The 23,265-nt window shown below is 31.6% G+C and overlaps 1 protein-coding gene across 2 annotated transcripts in view; it reads right to left on the bottom strand.

The window, feature by feature from the left end:
- Nucleotides 1-23,015, bottom strand: part of LOC111417680 (Fatty acid 2-hydroxylase) — a 34,071-nt gene extending 11,056 nt beyond the window's left edge. Inside the window, exons 1-2 of one of the 2 annotated variants that reach the window (XM_023050031.2) lie at nucleotides 22,894-23,015; nucleotides 6,553-6,793 (exon numbers count right to left, since the gene is read on the bottom strand). In XM_023050031.2, the coding sequence (XP_022905799.1) occupies nucleotides 6,553-6,792 (240 nt within the window). In that variant the 5' untranslated portion in view covers nucleotide 6,793; nucleotides 22,894-23,015. Of the gene's footprint in view, nucleotides 1-6,552; nucleotides 6,794-7,047; nucleotides 7,129-22,893 lie in introns of those variants that run through there. The other variant, XM_023050032.2, reaches the window with a different exon arrangement.
- Nucleotides 23,016-23,265: the final 250 nt, after the last annotated feature.

Genomic DNA, 23,265 nt, shown 5'->3' with positions numbered 1-23,265 from the left:
GTTTTAAAAATTCGTATAAAATCCATTCCTTGGAATATGAGTATGAAAATTTCCCAAAGTGTTAATAAGAGTGTCCTCTTTCCAATGAACTAACACGTTTTGAAAAATAAATTTTAGTTTTTGAGAAAATAATATTTGAAGTTTTTATAAAATTTCCTGTGTTGGAATTTTCATCGATAACATTCAAAATTCGTTATAAAATTCATTTCTTGAAGGATCCTTGTGGAAATATCGCCAATTATTAATTAAAGTATCCTCCTTTTAGAGTTGCTTCGTCAGTTAAATCAGCATCAAAAAAGTTCATTTTGTATCTTGGATCCAAATAAGTTGACATATCTTATCAGCTTTCTTATTAATTTCATTTTTATTCAAATATTGCAATAATGTGGTAATGTAGGGTATCACTTCAGAAATGCACCAGAAGTTATAACCATAATGGCCGGATAGATATGCCGAATAATCAGGCTTTTCGCAAAATCACTATCCATTCCATCACTAATTAGAATCATCGGTTATTTCTTTCTCATTCGTCTTTTCATTAATAATCATTTCGTCTTGGTGTGTTTTACTCTTCACAGTGTTTTTGTTTATGTCCTTTTCAGTGTTTTCTTATTCTGTTCAACGGCAGTTTCGACGTTAATATTTTGTTCCGTATTTTTTGTGAATGCAATACATTTTCTAAATCTTCTTCAGATCTTACTAGTTCAAGCTTGTCCCTACTATCCGTGCAGAAAGTCAAGGCATCTTCGCAACCGCTCGGTCAATAAAATTGCGACAAAGTTTATTGTAATCTCTGAACATTTCTACGTAACATATGTTAATTTGAAAATTTTCGGATCCACGGTTTTCTTGTTATTGCGAGTTAAATGAAAAAAGTACCCGATTTTTTACGTTGCCAGCAACTTTGTCAACTTTACGATTTTTTTTCTCGAAAACTATCGTACGAAAAAATTTGAATTTTGAACAGGTGGTAGCCTGATGTGTTCTTAATGAGTAACATTTTTTATTTTTTCGGTATTCCATACAATTTCGCCCAAAATCGCGGTTTAGTAAGACGCCGTTATGTCGAAAACGACATATAGGGTGGATTTCCTCGCGGATTTGACAATAATGTCGGTTGTCGGATTCCGTCATCAGTTTTTGAAAATTAGAGCTGCCTAATTTTTTAAGAGCGATTTAATGGAATTACAAATTAAAGAGAAACAGAAATAAGCTCTGCGGGGTGACGAAAGTTCCGTCCAATCGGAACAGATGGTGCGTCCCAGACAGGACGTCGCGCTTTATTTCTTTATGTAGGTAAGATAAAGGCGCGATTAAAAGAAAAATTTCCAAATCAACATGTGATACGCAGAAATGTTCACTGATTACAATAAACTTTACCGTTTAATTTTTGCCATCGAGTCGTTACGAAGATATCGATCTCTAAAGTGAGGGGCCTTGCCTTTTTGCACGGATAGTAGGTATTGCTGATGTAGTAATGCCCATTTTGATGGGACTACCAAACATTGCTTCGTAGGGGGAACATTTTATTCCCTTGTGATATGCTCTATTTTTCATTGCTTGGATGTATTTCAAACCCTCTTACCACTTTTTTAACTGGTTTGTTTCCATCCACGTGCTGAAAATATTTTCGATATCTTGATTGGCACGCTTTACTGATCCTTGACTCTGACTGTGTGTTAGCTTCCCATGTACTAATTTTAACGTTCGACCACATAGAGCATAAACTTTCAATAAGTTGGTTACAAAATTCTCGTCCATTATCGGAATGAAGGATGTTCGGAGGTCCAAAAGTGGTGAAAATAATCAAAAGATAGTAGGTAGTTAGACGAAGAACCACAAATTTAGTGAGATAGTCTTCGTAAACTAAAATGAATTTATAATTTTCATAAGGGTTAGGTTGTAGATCTATTAGATCTATTTAACAACGTGAGTTCATTTCACTATGAAGTATAGGCTTAATGACAATGCCCTTTTTGTAACTCTCAAGGTTGGCATAACTTCAAATATGTCATAATAGCCACAACTGTTACATTTTTATACTTGCGGTTGCATTCCTTAAGCATCCTTGTCTTTCCACCATGTCTAACAGCAACATGCGATTCTTCGAGATACTTCGATACTTGATTTCTTCATTCTCTTCCTTCATCGGCGTAATTAGTTTTTCATCGCCGCCTATAGCCAAATTATCATAACGTTTTAATCGCCTATAATGAACGACTTCCTTCCTTTCAACGTTCTTTGCAGTTTTTACTTCTTCTAAACATTTTGCGTATTTGTCCTTGTCGATATAAAATATATTGTCGTTGTTTTTATGGCAAAAAGAAAGTATAAAAGGCAAGCAATTTACACATTGATTGCTGATTTATAAGGCCGTATTTATATTATGGGGTGTATTTAGGGATATATGTAATTGTATTATAAACAGGTTTCTAGTCATATATGAAGGTTTCAATAATAACAATGGTAGATACCATAGCAACGAAACTAAGAACAATACAAAAAAACAAATATAGCTAGAATATGCACGTATTTACTAGCTATACTCCATACTTTTGTTCCACCCTGTATCATTATATTTTTATTTTTATTAGAACTCATAAACTAAATATGTTAGAAGAAAATATTTTGGATGACAATTGTTTGTAATGAACCAGTCAAACATTGTATGCAACTTATTGTAACCCAACTATGCTTATTACCAACTTAGCGGACTTAAAATCGTAAACATTTCAATTTGACGTATTTAATGACAAAATCATTTTTAACACATAAAATTAAAAGCTATGGGTGAAAATGGTATTAATAAAAATTGTTTATGATAAATCACTAAAATATAATCAATAAACGATATCATTCCAATTCATTAATATTTTTTGTTAAAAGCCATAAAACATCAATATCTTGTAACTTACTTTTTTGGGCAAATTTTTATTAAAACTTGAAAACTAAATATATTAGGAGAAACTATTGTTGATGAGAATTGTTTGTTATGAATCAAAAAAGTGTTATATTCAAGTGATTATCCCAGCTATGCTTATTACCAACCAAGCAGATTTAAAATCCCAAACATTTCAAATTTGACGTATTTTGTAACTAATTAACTTTTAACACAAAATTTAAAAAGTATGGGTGAAAATGATATTAATGAAAGTTGTTTATAATAAATCACTAAAACATAATCCATAAACGATTTCATTCCAATTATTTCTTATTTTTTGTTAAAAGCCATAAAATGTCAACATCTTGAAATTTCCTTTTTTGGAGTAATTGTGATTAAAAGTCGAAAACTAAAAATATTAGGAGAAAGTATTGTTGATGAGAATTGTTTGTAATGAACCAGCCAAACGTTGTATGCAAGTTATTGTAACACAACTATGCTTATTACCAACTTAGCGGACTTAAAATCGTAAACATTTCAATTTGACGTATTTAATAACAAAATCATTTTTAACACATAAAATTAAAAGCTATGGGTGAAAATGGTATTAATAAAAATTGTTTATGATAAATCACTAAATCGTAATCCATAAACGATATTATTCCAATTGTTTAATATTTTTTGTTAAAAGCCATAAAATATCAATATCTTGAAACTTACTTTTTTGGACAAATTTTTATTAAAACTTGAAAACTAAATATATTAGGAGAAACTATTGTTGATGAGAATTGTTTGTTATAAACCAAAACAGCGTTATATGCAAGTGATTATCCCAGCTATGCTTATTACCAACTTAACTGACTAAAAATCCTAAACGTTTCAAATTTGACGTATTTTGTAACAAAATAACTTTTAACACAAAATTTAAAAAGTATGGGTGAAAATGGTATTAATAAAAATTGTTTATAATAAATCACTAAAACATAATCCATAAACGATTTCATTTCAATTATTTCACATTTTTTGTTAAAAGCCATAAAATATCAAAATTTTGAAATTTACTTTTTCGGACAAATTTTTATTAAAACTTTAAAACTAAAAATGTTAGGAGAAAGTATTGTTGATAAGAATTATTTGTAATGAACCAGCCAAACGTTGTATGCAAGTTATTGTAACTCAACTATGCTTATTACCAACTTAGCGGACTTAAAATCGTAAACATTTCAATTTGACGTATTTAATAACAAAATCATTTTTAACACATAAAATTAAAAGCTATGGGTGAAAATGGTATTAATAAAAATTGTTTATGATAAATCTCTAAAACATAATCCATAAACGATATCATTCCAATTCATTAATATTTTTTGTTAAAAGCCATAAAATATCAATATCTTGAAACTTACTTTTTTGGACAAATTTTTATTAAAACTTGACAACTAAATATATTAGGAGAAACTATTGTTGATGAGAATTGTTTGTTATAAACCAAAAGAGCGTTATATGCAAGTGATTATCCCAGCTATGCTTATTACCAACTTAACGGACTTAAAACCCTAAACATTTCAAATTTGACGTAGTTTGTAACAAAATAACTTTTAATACAAAATTTAAAAAGTATAGGTGAAAATGATATTAATAAAAATTGTTTATAATAAATCACTAAAACATAATCCATAAACGATTTCATTCCAATTGTTTAATATTTTTTGTTAAAAGCCATAAAATATCAACATTTTGAAATTTACTTTTTCGGACAAATTTTTATAAAAACTTTAAAATTAAAAACATTAGGAGAAATTATTGTTGATAAGAATTGTTTGTTATGAACCAAAAAGGCGTTATATGCAAGTGATTATCCCAGCTGTGCTTATTACCAACTTAACGGACTTAAAACCCTAAACATTTCAAATTTGACGTATTTTGTAACAAAACATCTTTTAATACAACATTTAAAAAGTATGGGTGAAAATGATATTAATAAAAAATGTTTATAATAAATCACTAAAACATAATCCATAAACGATTTCATTTCAATTATTTCACATTTTTTGTTAATAGCCATAAAATGTCGAAATCTTGAAATTTACTTTTATGGACAAACTTTTATGAAAACTTTAAAACTAAAAATATTAGGAGAAAGTATTGTTGATAAGAATTGTTTGTAATGAACCAGCCAAACGTGGTATGCAAGTTATTGTAACCCAACTATGCTTATTATCAATACATAATCCATAAACGATTTCATTCCAATTATTTCATATTTTTTGTTAAAAGCCATTAAATATCAAAATTTTGAAATTTACTTTTTTGGACAAAGTTTCATTAAAACTGGTAAACAAAAAATGCTAGGAGAAAATATTGTGAATGAGAATTGTTTGTAATGAACCAGCAAAACGTTATTCCTTAGTGATCATAACCCAACTATGCTTGTTACCAACCTAGCAGACTTAAAATCGTAAACATTTCAATTTGACGCATATAATAACAAAATAATTTTTAACACAAAAATTAAAAACTATGGGTGAAAATGGTATTAATAAAAATTGTTTATAATATATCACTGAAACATAATTCATAAACGATTTCATTCCAATTATTTCTTATTTTTTGTTAAAAGCCATAAAATGTCAGCATCTTGAAATTTCCTTTTTTGGACTAATTTTTATTAAAACTCGAAAACTAAAAATATTAGGAGAAAGTATTGTTGATGAGAATTATTTGTAATGAACCAACAAAACGTTATGTGCAAGTGATTGTAATCCAACTACGTTTATTACCAACCTAGCGGACTTAAAATCCCATAGATTTATAATTTGACATATTTAATAACAAAATAATTGTTAACACAATAATTAAAAGCTATGGGTGAAAATAGTATTAATAAAAATTGTTTATAATTAATTACTAAAACATAATCCATAAACGATTTCATTCCAATTGTATAATATTTTTTGTTGAGAGCCATAAAGTATCAAAATCGTGAAATTTACTTTTTTGGACAAAGTTTTATTAAAACTCAAAAACTAAAAATGTTAGTTGAAAATATTATGGGTGAAAATTGTAGAAAAAGTTTCTGTATATATTTATGTGAATGGTTTGGGATACAAGGTGTCTAACATAATGCCAAAAATGGTCGAAATGGTTTCAATCCGATTACAATACTTTACATGCTTCGTATGCGCTTGAAAATAAAAAAAAAAGATAAAACAATGACACATTTTTTATATTACGTGGAATGTTATCAAAAACAGTGCCAATAAACAACAAGATTATCATCTCAAATTAATTATTGATGATTCATTGAATATTATAATTATTATAGCACCAAAAATAAAAATAAAATGGATTTTTGGAATTTATTAATTTACCCATCGAAGTAATTAATTATCATAATGAGTCATGTAGTATGAAAATTTATATTTATGTTAAAAGATTAGATTATGTATTAATTATTTATTCTAATAATTAACTTTATATTCTTGATACAAATTATGAGATTTTCGAAAATGTATCAATATTTTACTAAAACACTCCCAAGAATAATAAGTAATCAATTTTTGTTCCAGTTACTTTTCTTTAAATAAATCAATTCAGATTATAATTAAAGATATTCAAAACAAATGAGAATATTTTCAGTACAAATTAAGATTAATTTAAAACAAACTTACCTCTAAATCTTCGGTGTGTTCGTTTTTGATTTCATCTCTTCCCCCCAATTTGTACTCCCGAAGTAAATAAAATGCGGCTTTCGAATGATGATTATCTAACATTTTTTGGGTGACATCTTTATCTCTGAACGCGTCCACATAATTCGAACCACCAGGATGATTTTTTAAAAAATCTTGAATGTCGTAAGTCTTTCCGGTGTATTTTACGTTAAAAGAGTCGTCCTTTTTAATTCCATTCATGCTGAAACAAACATTCAAAACAAGCTAAATCAATTTATTTAATTTTTTAATTCATAATAATAACATTAAATATTTGTGTTGTAACGTGCTATTGGTAAAATTTGATGTTTGATAAGACGCGTAATAAAGTAAACGATATCAGGTTGTATTTGCAATAGATTATCTTTTTCTGTTGAAAAATTGATTGTAATAATTTGTTTATTTAAGCAAACTATTACAAACTATATGCTTTTCGGTTTTTAATTAGAAACTTACATTGTTTTTGACACAATTTTTTTTAGTTTCACATCGACAATCACTTTTTAAAATCAAAACATAAATATTAAAGAATCGCTAAGAAATGTTTTATATGTTATGAATTAGAAATGAAATTAGGTATGTAGGTAGCTTCATAGAACACGCTTTGATGATAAATTGTGACAAAATGGCACCGGTGTTCGAAGTAATGATAAGACCTGATCGATAAGTGGTATTATCAAATTTATCTGTATCCTTCCAGAGTTGTGTTACGTGGAAAAAATAAAAAAAATGTTGCTCAATAGAAAAGATAAAGCGATTTATCTTGAAATACCCATGCGGATCTGTTCATTATCTCCATTCTGATCCCAACCTATAATGAAAAATCATCTAATAATTGATTTCGTTGGTTTTATTTTCGGAGTAATTTATTGGTCAACAATCGTTTCTTCAAATTCAGTTTCTTATCATTCCAAATCTGTACCCTGTTTTATTAATCATTTTAATTATACAGTAAAATCTCGACATAACGGATTAATATGGGGAAGGTAGTGTCCGTTATAACCAAAAGTAGAGTTTCTAGTTCTAGATGTAGTGTTAGATCTGCTTTTAGTTCAATAAGAATATTCAACAACCTAGCGCTGAATAACGACTAAAACTAGAACTAAGACTAGCACTAGAACTAACACTAAACCTAGAACTAGAAACATTCGATTCAGCCGCACGTCTCTCAAGACGGCTAAACCCGAATGATTCTAGTTCTAGGTCTTGTGTTAGTTCTAGTGATAGTGCAAAACTCGAGCTAACGCTAGACTGAGAACTAGAAACATTTGGATTTAGCCGCATGTCTTTCAAAACGACTAAACCCGAATGATTCTAGTTTTAGGTCTTGTGTTAGTTCTAGTTCTAGGTCTAGTGTTAGTTCTAGTTTTAGTTTAATAAAAGTATACATAATTTGTCGACACATGAAATTAGACGTGTCAAAATAAAGAAAACGACACGGTGTGGAAATGCTATTTGTCAGAAAAAATGGCACACGCATACGTAACATATAAAATTGAAAGAATTACGGCGATAAAAGCCAAAAGGAAGAAATGGGAAATTTTTGGCAATAGGACGAAAGGCGAAAGTAAGGAAAATCAATCAATCTTCATTATTCTTGAAGGTATTAAAACAAATAATAACTGAAAAGTCCAATGATATAAGACCATACAGAATGTACAAAAAAAGAAGAGATGTTGATAGACGAAAAAGAAATAATTGATAGGTGGAGAGAATACTCCCAAGAGCTTCTGTGCAGAGGAATAAATATAGCAAAAATTATCCAACAAGAAGAAAAAAATGAACATGAAAGAGATGAGATAAAACTTGATGAATTGGGGGAAGCAATAAACACTCTGGAGAATTCAAAAACTTCAGGCTGGGACAAGGTAACAACAGAAATGCTCAAGTACATGGGACAAAAAGGAAGAGACGTAATGCTAAAAATCTATAAAACGCCATGGAACACGGAGCAACTACCAAAGGACTGGAAGAAATCACCAATTGTATCAATATACAAAAATAAAGGGAATAGAAGGGACTTCAACAATAAAATTATAGGAGTATAACGTTAATCAGTACAGGAATAAAAATTTTAGAACATACCATAGAAAAAAAGATTAGAATTTAGAAATGGAAGAAATATATAGGATCATATATTTTCCATTAGACAAATAGTGCAAAAAACGACAAAAGAGAAGAGAAAAGTATTTTTAGCATTTATAGATCTTGAGAAAGCTTTCAATAGGGTGTCTAGAGAGAAATTATGGATAATATTCAGGGATAGAAATGTAGATAATATGCTAATCCGACTAACAAAAGTAATATATGAAAGTAATATAAACATAGTTATCACCAATAACACAGACAGAGGGTAACTCATTATTACATACTTGTCTTAAATTTTTGTTTTTTGGTGGATCCTGAGTGTTCTTCGGATTCTATATATATTCTTTGTATATGGACGACATAATTAAAACATGTACGTGTATGAGCAAGAAATTTAATGTAGGACACGTGAAGTTACGAAGAATAGAAGTATCCGAGAGAGCTTGCGCCGACGACGTGGTACTAATGGCACAAAGATAGGAAGATCTTAGAAGGAATCTGGATACATGGAACAAAGTACCATGGGACTGAACGATTATGGCATGACTATGAACAAGAACAAAACAAAAGTCATGGTAATAAGTGAACAACAGGTACAGAAGAACATTAAAATACAGTGTGTTAATTAATTATAGTACCCGACGTCATCATTACAAGTATGCAACCAATAACGCGATTAGCGTATTGTAATACGGATATTGTGATACTGGTTGCATATTAGTAAAGAAGAGGTATCACGGAAAATAAAACTTAAGGTATACAAGACCATATATACAGTGTGTCCCCGGATTTTGTCTCCATAAGGTATAATTGACGATAAATTTTTGAATTGAAATTCCATCTTTTGCAATTAAAGTCTGGATGTCATAAAACGAAATATAACCAAGTTTTACGGCAAATATCCTCAAAGTACCAAAGTTAACGCAAGAAGTTTGTTAACCATTGCAGGTAAAGTGGTCTTTCTGAGCAATGTACAACAAAAGTTGATTAAGATAAAATGTTTGTTATGTTAAATTATAGCGATATGCCGAATTTTATTAATTTAGCATATAAAGAAAAAATAAGTTTTTTCTTGAAAATTTTTTTCTAATATTCCGTTTTACAATAAAAGCAAATGATCTGAGTGAACTAACAATTATCATTTGATAGCTTAGCTTTAGCCTATTGTCAAATATTAATTGATCATGTTTACATTACAACATAAAATATTTATAGTGCAGTAGTATGGATTGTGGAACATTAGTTACAATGCAGTTTTAAGGCAATTTAAGGAAAAATTTGGAATTTTAGTAGATAAAAAAACAATTAAGAGATTTGTTTTCGGAAACGGGCAATGTGGAAGAAAAAGGAAGGAAAAAAAACTTTTAGATGAACATGATGCGGGGTCGGCATCATGTTCAAAGGGCAGTTCAAGTCGGTATAAGTAATAAAGGGCTGAATTATGTGTTAGTGTTGGTGGTGATATCATTGAATAAGCTTTTATGTTAATTTAGATTAGATCGAAAATGTTTTGTTAATCTTATGATTTAAAAATCTGCACATTTTGCTTTTATATCCTAAATTAATAAAATTCGGTATATCGCTATAATTTAACATAGCAAACATTTTATCTTAATCAACTTTTGTTGTACATTGCTCAGAAAAACCACCTTACCTGTAACGGTTAACAAACTTCTTGCGTTAACTTTGGTACTTTGAGGACAATTGACGTAAAACTTGCTTATATTTCGTTTTATGACATCCAGACATTAATTGCAAAAGATGGAATTTGAATTCAAAAATTTATCGTAAATTATACCTTACGGGGACACAATCCGGGGACACACTGTAGATGGATATTAACGTACGGCTGCGAAACGTAGGTACTAACCAAAACAAGCAATATACAAGCAGCAGAAATGAAATTCCTGAGAAGTATCAGAGGTGTCACGGAAATAAGAAGGGACTTAGAAGTTACATCAATATTGCGATATAATAGAAGAAAGGCAACTTGGGTGGTGGGGAAATTTACAACGAATGGCAATGGGAAGGCAAACCAGACAGATATGGGAAGCAAGAAATGGGAAGAACAAAAAAAGAGGAAGGCCTAAGCGGACATTGGATGAAGTAATGCCCCGAGTTTATCTATGAACATGGAATAGAGTAACTTGGGGAATAACCCGAGTTGGAATCCAGCTAACAGATTACTTCTGTTTTTGATCCCAGTTAGTGAGTATCCGACTCTTCTATAATATTCTTCCCTGTCTCTTTACCCATAGATCAGCCTCCAGCTAACAGATCCAGGAAACAGCTAACTTCTGTTTTTGATCCCAGTTAGTGAGTATCCCACTCTTCTATAATATTCTTCCCTGTCTCTTTGCCCATAAATCAGCCTCCTCTCCTTAATTTCCCTCCAGCACTCTTCCAGGATCATCTTCCTCATACTTCACTCTTCTCAATAAACAATCCATACAGTTTTCACAAATTTCCCAATATGAGGCAAACTACAATAAATAGGTATAGGAATGTTTATAGTTAATTTGTAGAGAATTAAATTTCCTTTCGGGTAGACTAAAAAAATATGAGGCGTTCCGTTTAAAAGTTTCGACTTTCCGCCATTGAACATGGAGAAACAGTAATACAACTCTTGGCCAGCCTGTATAAGATACTCCGATACAACAAATGACAATCTATTTGACAGCATTTGAAGAGTAATCGTGCCAATGTAGATGTTTTTTGAATGAACGTTGGCTGAGATATGGGGTTTTAAAGAGCATGTTGAAATTTACCAAAAAAGACTTAAAACCAAAATAACTCGAAAACGAAAAACGCTAGCTACCAATAACTTTTATCAGTGTATCACTTTTATAAGTGGCGGCCATCTTGAAGATATTTTAGATCGAAAGTTCCGAATGAACAACCCATGCTACCAATGTTTCAAATCTCTACGAATAGTGGAACCTGAAAATGTTCTAACGAACCAGTTACGTTAGACACCTGTATAACTAATATACGTATGATGATAAATGTTAGGTATAAGAAAACTTTAAAAAATTGTTATTTTACTTATTATTGGAAGTAGATAAACTACTTGGAGTAAACAAATAGTTGTTCAAGTACTTCTTATGTCAAACAAGTAACAAGTATCCAGTATATTTTAAGCTAAATACTGAAAGTATAAGTATTAAGTACCCACAATTTGAAAGTACTACTTAAAGTAAAAAAGTACTGAATACTTTACTTGTAGTACATTTTTACTGCAAGTAGCTCAACTCTGATTTGTTCCAAACTGAAATCCTAGTACCGTTGGTAAAGCGTCATCTCAATACATCATCAATAAAGTATGGACCTATCAATTTATCATCATTATGCTAAACTAAACAGTAACCGATCAAGGGCGTTGATGGTCTACTTCACGTAACTATCTCGGATTTTCAACCCTCTAATAGTGCATGTTATGTCTATTGACTAGTCCGTGGTTTGTAAAAGTAGACTCATCCGAGAATAGCACATTAGCAAAGAAATTGATGTCCAATCGTATTCGTTCTTGTGCCCATTGACAAAATATGAATCAATTTTCAAAATCATCTCCATGAAGCTGTTGATGCAATAACATGTGGTATTACGGAGTATCACCCGAATACTTGTTCAGAGTTCTTTTTCTTGCTTCGATATATCCAGTGTTAGTGAAATCATTCACAACTCTGTAAAAGGCACTTCTCGAAAGCGTATTTCGATCAGGAAAATACTCTCGGTACAAAGCTATGAACTTTTCTGCCACTTTCTGCGCAAATAAAAATCATTTTGACTTTTTCTACCACACTTAGGACCGGTTTATCAATGTCACGTTAAATCTGTTAGATACATAACTCATGGATAAACTTGCCTAACAGATAACCCCAGTGAAGCGTTTATCCAGCAACTTTCTACCCGACAGGCAGCAACCTACAAGATAGAACATAGATGGTACCCCTGAGTGTTAACATTAGAAACGGAAATGAAACGTAATTGGTGAAATTTGAATAATTGACTTTAGTTTGTGAAGTTGATATAAGCTTTGTTCGTTGGGACTGCACTACTTGCACTCACTTGCACTAAGCAGTTTAGTGCAGATGTTGTGTGTTCGTTGGGGATAGTGCAGTTTAGTGCAGTTGCACTCATAAGCTTTGTTCGTTGGGACTGCACTACTCTGCACGACATGGCACTCGTATGACGTCATAGTGCAATGAAGTGTAAGTCAGTGCAATGTCATGTTAACTTATTGTTAGTGCAGGTCAGAAAAGTGTATAAACCGTGGTCGCAACGAACAGATTTTTATAAAAAAAGTATATAATATTTGAAATGGACGAACAGGAGATTGTCAGCGAAATACTCAGACTGTTCGTAGAGACACTGTTCGTTGGGCCATGTGCAGTGCAATTTAGTGCAGCCGGTGCAAGTTAGTGCAGATTTTGGTGCACCTGCTTTCGATTAAGTTCAATAAGTGCAGTTTAATGCAGTGTAACTAAAATGGCGGAATATTTGAAAGCATGTTTTGTAATAATTAATATTAATATTAAATATAAAGAAATAAAACCTTATAATAATTAATATTTGTTGTATTAGAGAACACAGTATATTCAATCCCAGTAGAGGTAGTAGAAAACTACCCCTACTTTTTTGGAATAATTTAAAAACTACCCTGTCGATTTTGGCTTCATTAAATACACTTATAGTACATTTAAAAATATTAATTGTGTTTTTTAATAATAATAATATTATAATAATTGATGAATCGCTACTAAAAAAACATTCTGCAATAATTTCATTTTCCACGAGTATTTCGCTGACAATCTCCTGTTCGTCCATTTCAAATATTATACACTTTTCTGACCTGCACTAAGTTGACATGACATTGCACTGACTCGCACTGACTTACACTTCATTGCACTATGACGTCATACGAGTGCCATGTCGTGCAGAGTAGTGCAGTCCCAACGAACAAAGCTATAAACAGCTGATCGTGTTTGGAGGTTATCATTCCCGTGTGCTTTCGGTATTGTGCTTTGTTTTCGAAAACCTCTTTTATAATGGAATTCCTACACGAATATTTATTAGACAGCGATAAAGATGAGGATATTGTCTAACTCTTAAATTATAAACGACGACCATATATTATAAAAGAAAGACAAAAGTCAAAACCATTTTCAGGAGTTGGACGAACACGTTTTTTTGTTGGATTTCGGTTAAAAAAGGACACAGTTTTGTCAATCTTGGTTAAAATTAAGACGCGATTATACTATATTAGATTATAGATTATATTATTTTTTTTTTTTAATTACTAGATTATTATTTATTTTCTATAACATTTTTATATTCGTTTGCCAAATCCATCAGCAAGTTATTTTCTGCTGTACTAAAATTTGATGATCTTTTCTTTTTCTTGCTTATCCATCAATACAATTATATTTATTTTTGACGTTATATTCTAATTTCATTGTCATTTCCTTTCACCAAGCAACCAAACTTATGCTCACATGTTTTTGACAATATCTAATAGGTGAACCCTTAACCAGTACTTCAATCTGGTGGGTATCCAAATGTCATATTTATATATAAGATTACCCTAAACTACGGGTGGATAAACGATTCGTCAACGTTATCTATCAGCTACAATTTTAATTGACAGATAAATAGTCTTAACTAGATATTGATAAACCGGCCCTTAGAGTATCCATGATTTAATGACTTAGTTTAAACACTTTGCCTTGATGTAAAACGATAAAATGGATTTAGAATGTGTATTACCAAGCTGCTTTTATGCTAATTTAGTTTTACCTGCTACATTTTAAAACAATTCAACCATTGAAATGGAGGAATGAATCTTGTAAACGATATTCTGGAAATGCCGACATAAGCAGTTTCCCAAACACTTGTTTTTTATGCTTTATTCTTCTATTATGACTTATAAAATAGAGAAATGTTAGAACCTTTTAGACTTCTTTCCAAACCTCTTTCCTTTTTCGTCGACCCAGGTCACCCGATATACCTTTTCTGGATGTTTTTTTATTGAGCGTTCTTAAATAGTCTTCCAAGAATTTTGTTTAGTCTCCCAACAATTGCTTTTGCCCATAAATTCAGATTGTGCAATAAAAAAAATAGGGTGCCATTTAAGAATTGGTCGTGACCTTCATATTACTTTCAAAATCAGGTCAATAAGGTCTTATTTGGATAGTTTTTATGTTAAAGAACTCAAGTTAAATAAACCAGCCTGTATATTATCCAATTTGTATCGGTATGGAGTTATTTGCTTGCACATATAAACAAACAATCCTCATTTTCTCCATGTGATACCACTCTATCCACAAAAAGTGAAGTATGGCATATTGTTTACTCAGAACATGTGATTAGGCCATACTTTTTTGAATACCACAATGGAGACGCGGTAACCATCACTGGCGAACGGTACTAGTCCATGTTAACCAATGACTTCTTAATCCCTAGATGAGGTTGGAAAGAATTTGTGTTGGGTTTAGATTTGGGGTTCCAGCAAATTGATGCCAAAGCCCACACAGCACGCGAGTGTTTGATAGTTTTTTTCCAAAAACATTTTTCCAAGCCGTTTGATTTGAAGAACAACATTCGCCAAAAAATCGGCCTTTCTTTTTTCCTTTACAAATAAAAATCGTTTTGTTGATATATGTGTTTGAGATGGTTGGATGAATTATGACATAATCAATAATCTAAAAATAGGTATTTATAGTGTTATGTCTTCTTTCGTGCGTACTAATCGCATTCACGGCGAAACTATTCTCGTGAAGAAGAATTTGAAACGCGTTCGTTAAACTTGACTGAATTCTTTGCAAAAGTCGATCAAGGTCGTCGTTTTTTATTAGTTATACTTCGTAATATATTGCAAACTATTAATATAAACATAAATGAAATGATTTGCATTTTTTGTCATCTAATATTTTTTCCGTTGTCATTTCTGAAATTACTAAAGCTCTTTTTTCCTTTATGTAATTTTTGTGATTAGAAACTTAAATAATCAAATCAAATTAAAAAGAAGTTTTCTTTTGACCCACTTTTTTAAACCCGAGAGAACATGAAGCGCGTTTATTATGTACTAGAATGCGAATGCTCTCGGTAAATAAAAGGGTTATAGGGGTTATTTATGAGAATATCCCTTCTATTTGTCGACTGTAATTTAGCACCGTTTCTTTTTCCCCATAAATTTTCTTGTTTCGACCACAAAAAAACATGTCTTTATTACTTAGCCTATTTATCCATTGATTTTAACCAATCCATTAAGAAAGCAATAAATTAGCCTTGTAATACTTGTATTGTTGAAGTCATTTATAGTAGGTTGTTTAATTGTGTATGGTAAAAAGATGATGATGTGCACTCAATAAAATGCAACATCAAATAATTCACCTTGTTTTTCACGTTACTTAAGATTTTTGTCGATTTAGAGAGTAAACAGCAAAAACTAATCAGCAATAGGGAGATTGTAAACGCAACTTTAAAAGGATAGTCTTGTTAGTTAAAAAATATCACAGTTTAATCACACTTTCATGTATTTAAATATTTACATATTATCGTGTTTGACGTTACTAAAAATTCTTTGAAAAATGGGTAATGAGTAATGATTTTTAAAAGTTCATTTAATTTTAATTTTTGCATAAGGTTAATTTGTAATCATTCTTTAATCTAACTCTGTGCACTTAATTTGTTTGAAGAACTCGAGTTCTAAACTTATTTAATAATTTCTGAAACTCGAAAGTAATTTAATCCTTTCCTATCCATATCAATTCCACCCTCAGTACCAATATTGGCAAAACCAAATCTAACTTCATCCCAATGCAAAAAAAAATACAAAAAGCTTATCTTTAAAATGATAATTGTTGTGGCACTTAGACTTATCAAACGAGTTGTTACCGAACCTAACACAAACCAAGACATAATCTAACATAACCATAACTCAACTCACATCAATCAATAATGTTCAAAATCTCAACCCAAATCATCCCAACACAAATTTAGCGAAAATCAACCGAAACACTCAGAACTTATTAATGCCCAAAATCTGAACTTATCTCAACTATACAGGTTGTTTCTGCAAGTCGTGGCATAACTTAAATACTAGAGTCAAAATTATGACGATTCGTATAAAAATTTTTAGACTAAACCCATAAATGGCTAAGATATAGGCCATAAAAGTTAAGACATTTTTAAACATTTTCATACAATTGCTGTTCATGTAAGACATACCAAGACGTACCTTTGGATATTCTGAAATGTCTAAAAAAAAAGGGTGACGGGACAGACTTCTACATTAATTGACATTTTACATTTCGAAACCCCATATGCTCAACGCAAGTGGTGTGTAGACCACCATGGTATCTCAGTAGAGACCAGTGTGGCCACAGTCTGGACCAGTCTGGTGACTCAGTGTAGACCACAGTATAATTTATTGTAACCTTAAGGGTGCAACAAATATGAAATCAAGCTTTCAAAATATAGCCAGGTCATTCGGAAACTTAACTAATATCTTAAATCTTCACGCACCCGTAAGTAAGTACATATACTGGTCCTCCGTCACCTTGGATAACACAGAATATAAAATTGATGGAAAGCTTAAGAGATAAAGCCTTTATAAATTATCAGTCAAATAAAATATCTGCTAAATGGGATTATTACAAGTCATTGCGTAATTTGGTTTTTCAAACGCCATTAACAACTTTTTTGTCAATGCAATACCCAGAAGTCATAGTCCTGATCTCGATTTACTAAACTTTTATAACAGCAATAAACTACTCCTAAATGATTTAACCTTCGGTTTTCACACTGTTGATGAGTTCGAAATTGAAAAAGCTATCAGCACTATCAAAAGCAAAACTTCCGGATATAACTATCTCAATATTAAATGTATTGATTTGTGTTGTCCACATATTACGCCTTACCTTTGTTATCTCATTAATACTTGTATTCTTAGTGGTGTATTCCCTACTATTTGGAAAAAGCTTTGATAAAGCCCTTGCCCAAATCGAACGCACCAACTCCTTTAAGTGATCTGGGGCCAATAAATGTGCTGCCGATGTTGTCGAAGGTTATGGAACGAATTTTATTTGAACAAATAAATAGTTAGGTGGAAGATAATAATATTCTACCCGTAAACCAGTCCGGTTTTAGACGTGAATTTAGTTGCACTACATGACTACAGCACTAATTCACATTATCGATGATATCCTGCGGGAGAATGATAGGGTTGGATTATTCCAAGGCATTTGACACAGTTGATCATGAAACACTCACAGCAATACTAGGTTATATTGGTTTTGAATATAATGCAAAAAAGTTATTAAATGATTTTCTAACAGGTAGAGAACAGACAGTATCGGTGGGGTTGATTGCTCTGATTTTCTGGAAATAAGATCGGTGGTACCGCAGGGATCGACTATTTCGCCTATTTTGTATGCATTATACACATCAAACTTGATGAAATCTTTAATTCCTAATACTTTAATTCATAATTGGTGATATTTTCACAAGCAATTTGTGACTATGTCAAATTTTGTGCGCATCGCAACACCTCCGACGTTTGTCATGGCAAATAATCCCAACTCCAAGCCTAATTTAATCTTCTGCACAAACAACATAAGACCGCTCATCACGTCTGTTAATGTCATTCCTGATCTGTGCTCTGACCATCTGGGTCTTGTGATCTGCATTAATACAACTACTCGAATACCTAAAGTAGCTCCTACTCCGATCAACAACTATAAACTTTGTAATATGGAAAGAGTGAACGCAGGAATAAAGGAATAGGTGAGATCTAACCCTGTTATTACACCCGAGTCTATCGCAACCTTTAATAAACGCTTGCTTAATTTGGTGGATGAAGAGAGCCCTTCCAACATCAAGAAACATTACGATTTTCCTCTGCCACCATTTATTCTCCGTTTGATTAAGGAAAAGAGACGACTCTACCGCGATTTTAGATCCTATGAGGAGCCTGCTCTGAAAAGAATGTTCAACGAGCTTAATAAAAATATCCAAAAGCTAGTGCAGCAATTCAGAAGCGAAAAAGTCCGCAAACTTTCGAAGTACCAAAAGTCGCCAGAAACCCAGGAGCTTACTGACCCTACGGATGGCTGCTCACACTCTAGCCCGGAAAAAATCGTAAAAATCCACGCTGAATACCTTAAGAGGGTGTTTTCCTTCAGCAATGAGGCCCTGTTCTGCCCTCACAACAAAAACACAGTAGACAATTGGTACCAACACGCCTTTCTCAATTCGTTCGAAACGCCTCAAGATGCTCTCATGCAGGAAAAAGAATACTTCACACTACTTAACAGAGGAACCAACACAGCCCCTGGATATGACAACATCTCAAGGGAAATCTTAAGGAAGCTGGATCTTGATATCCACGCCTACATAAGAAAAACAACTATTACCTTACCACCCAGCATTTCCCACAAGATTGGAAGACCTCTATTATCATATGCATCCCCAAGAAAGATACTTCTCTATCCGACCCTGCGAAATACCGTCCTATCTCATTGCTACCCGTAATGGGGAAGCATTTCGAGGTACACTTGAAGAACAAGCTGCTCGATGTTGTTGCAAGGAGGATTCTGTCATACCAATTTGGATTCCAACAAGGTAGATCTACATCTCATCCCTTGGCAGTGCCTGTCTCAAACTTCCAAGTCGCACGTTACCAAAAACAACAATCCGCCGCAGTCTTCCTGGATGTTTGGAAGGCATTCGACTCCGTATGGCACAGAGGTCTACTGTACAAGCTAGCTATGTTGTAAATCCCATCTTATCTCCTTAACCTGCTAAAAAAAATTCTTTCAAACCGCTCCTCATTGGTTAAAGTGAAAAACTACTACTCTTCCAGTTTCACCGCTCAACAAGGTCTCCCTCAAGGCTCTCTCATCTCGCTAACACTGTACAACGTCTACTGCCATGAAATCTACAACAACAACCCAGACGTCTTTGATCTTACGCCCTATTTATCCAAAATACTGCTGACACTTATCCAAAACATAGAGGAATGGTACCGAAAATGGCGTATCCTAATAAATCCTTCCAAAACACAATTCTTCATCCCTTTCCTGCCTATTCGCGTTGCTCCTCCCACAATAATGATTCAATCTTCTCCTATCACAGCTGCACCAACTTGCAACTACCTCGGCATTACCTTGGATAGAACCCTTAAATTCTCTTTCCACGCCATCAAAGTAAAAATGAAAGTCAAAAACCGCTCCAAACACTTCCGCTCACTCTCATATAGAGGCCGAGGAATATCCACCAAATGCGCTACTCACATATACATTTCAATTTGCCTCATTAATCATGACTGAAGCGCCGAGAGGATCACAGTACCATCTGGAAGTAGCAGAGAGGCAGCCCTGAGAATTATCACTCGCATTAGACACCCTCACAACGCACTTTTCAACCCTTCCAACGAACTCCTATACGAGCTTACAAAGATTCCTCTTATAAACTCCCGTCTACAATTCTTATCCCGTAAAGCAATTATGAACTTCCCCAAAAACGCCCTAAAAAATTTCATCATCACTCCCCTCTCCCTTACCCACTGTCCCATAACACGGCTCACATTGCTTAAAAAAATAAGGCCCAACTGAGAAGACCTACATCCAAACTGAAGTCAAAGTCATGGGCAGGAAGACTCAGGTCTATAGCCCTTTTGGACTCTTTTTTATATTTGTTTTATATATGTATTTTTTTCTCCTATTTGTTATAGTTATTTATCATATAAGTCCAAATAAATATTAATATAATTGAAATACAACTATGTGTATTTATAGATGGATGGTTTTTCTAATTTTCAACTCTACCGGTTTCGATCGTTACATTCAATCATCTTCAGCAGCCACGTCATTAAACATATTTTTAAAAAACATATCTTGTTTCTTATTTAAGCTGTTATCTTCGTGATCTTGATTACTTACTTCTTCTTTTCTTTGTTATCTTGTTATTTAGCTTTCCTTGCACCACTATACGCCATGTGACTAAATGTGAGTAAATAACAAGACAACAAAGAAAAGAAGTAAGTAATCAAGATCAAGACGATAACACCTTAAATAAGAAACAAGATATGTTTTTTAAAAATATGTTTAATGACGTGGCTCCTGAAGATGATTGAATGTAACGATCGAAACCGGTAGAGCTGAAAATTAAAAAAACTATCCATCTATAAATACACATAGTTTTATTTCAATTATATTAAAATTGAGATGGAAAGAAATAACCAAATAAATATCAAATTTATATTGTTTTCTTCTTCTTGTCGATTATTTCAAAAATTTATTTCTCAAGAACTAAAAGCGATTTTTGCATTAAAAAGATGATACCATAATTAATAATTGGTGATATTTCCACAAGGATCCTTCAAGAAATTAATTTTATAGTGAATTTTCAAGTTATCGATGAACATTGTAACATCGAAAATTTTATCAAAACTTCAAATATTGTTTTCTCAAAAACTAAAAGTTATTTTTCAAAACAGGTTGGTTCATTGGAAAGAAGACACTTTTGTTAACAGTTTGGAAAAGTTTCATACTCATATTCCAAGAAATAGATTTTATACGAATTTTTAAAACATAATCGGTGAAAATTGAAAAATTCGAAAAAATTGTCGATTATTTCAAAAATTTATTTCTCAAGAACTAAAAGTGATTTTTCAAAACGCCTTTTTGCATTAAAAAGAGGATACTATAATTAATAATTGGTAATATTTCCACAAGGATGCTTCAAGAAGTTAATTTTATAGCGAATTTTGCAAGTTATCGGTGAAAATTGCAACATCGAAAATTTTATCAAAACTTCAAATATTGTTTTCTCAAAAACTAAAAGTTATTTTTCAAAACAGGTTTGTTCATTGGAAAGAGGACACTTTTATTAACACTTTGGGAACTTTTCATACTCATATTCCAAGAACTGGATTTTATATGAATTTTTAAAACTTAATCGGCGAAAATTGAAACATTCGAAAAAATTGTCGATTATTTCAAAAATTTATTTCTCAAGAACTAAAAGTGATTTTTCAAAACGCCTTGTTAAATTAAAAAGAGCATACTTTAATTCATAATTGGTGATATTTCCACAAGGATCCTTCAAGAAATTAATTTTATAGCAAATGTTGCAAGTTATCGATGAAAATTACAACATCGAAAATTTGATCAAAACTTCAAATATTGTTTTCTCAAAAATTGAAAATTATTTTTCAAAACGGATTGGTTCATTGGAGAGAAGACTCTTTTATTAACACTTTGGGAAATTTTCATACTCACATTCCAAGAACTGGATTTTATACGAATTTAATCGGCGAAAATTGAAAATTTCGAAAAATTATCGATCATTTCAAAAATTTATTTCTTAAGAACTGAAAGTGGGCAGGAGGTTGCATACCGTTGATATAGACAACTCGGGGAATACCCCGAGTTTATTTATGAACATGGAATAGAGCAGCTTAGAGAATAACCCGACTTGGATTCTATCTATGAGTCCAAACATTTATATTTAAATATACTGCTGTATTAAGCCAGATTATTGTATATTTTTATTGAACAAAACGTAAAATTAACACTAGACCTAGATCCAGAAACATTTGGATTTAAATATCGGCTAAATATCTTCTCATAAACTTAATATTTTCAAAATTCAAATCCAAACCTAACAAAATTTAATCCAAGTCTCACACCACTGATATCTGTTAATTACAAATTTATCTATATATTTTGATAAATTTTTTTGCCCATATTAAGTAAATTAGTTGGTAGTTTTAGAAAAAAGTTTTAATAAAAACTATTTGTTTAATTGGTTATTTTTGGAAATAAACTATGATCTAACGACAATCTGTTCAATTTAGTTTCAATTGACCGAAATTAACGAAATATCAGCTGGTTAAAAGGAGTTCGGAAAAAATTAAAAAATTTATTTAAAATGTTTCAAGGTAAACATTAAATGAAATAAATTAATTTCATAAAACTGCAGTGTTGCTTTTGTTTGATTTTGTTTTTTAATTCTTCAAACAAAAACAACCTTATGTTATAAATAACGTTATTCTAATATAATTTATTTTTGTTATCGTGCGTTTGATGTTATTCCTTGGATGATTATTTATTTTCGCATTTTATTCATCACAATTCAAAACATTACAGCAATTTCAAGTATTTACAACTAAATTATTGTTATTATTAATTTATAAAATATAATTCTTACCTTAAAGTTTAATGAAATTTAATTAAAAAAAATTAATCCCCATTTTTCGATGTTATACTACATTAAATTGCTTAAACTAAGAGTATCGATGCGCTCACGTTCACTTCCACTGAAAATCTAACACTTCAGCGCTTCACTCGTCCTACTACAACTCCTGAAACTTAACCGATTCGTAACGGCGCCTGTCTAATAAAAAACTAGGTTTATTTTGCATCCAATCCAACTATATCAAACAACTTTAATTAATTTAATTCAACTATGTGTTACTTACTTCATTTTCCTTTTAAAAATAATGTTCGAATTTATAATCAAATAAAGTAGTGGAAAATATAATTGAATTAATTACTTTTATTTCCACTAAACAAAAACATT

Source organism: Onthophagus taurus, chromosome 7, assembly GCF_036711975.1.
Source record: "Onthophagus taurus isolate NC chromosome 7, IU_Otau_3.0, whole genome shotgun sequence".
In the NCBI taxonomy this organism is placed as follows: domain Eukaryota; kingdom Metazoa; phylum Arthropoda; class Insecta; order Coleoptera; family Scarabaeidae; genus Onthophagus; species Onthophagus taurus.
The sequence above is the reverse complement of the archived record's forward strand: the minus strand, read 5'-3'. Positions and strand labels throughout refer to the sequence as shown.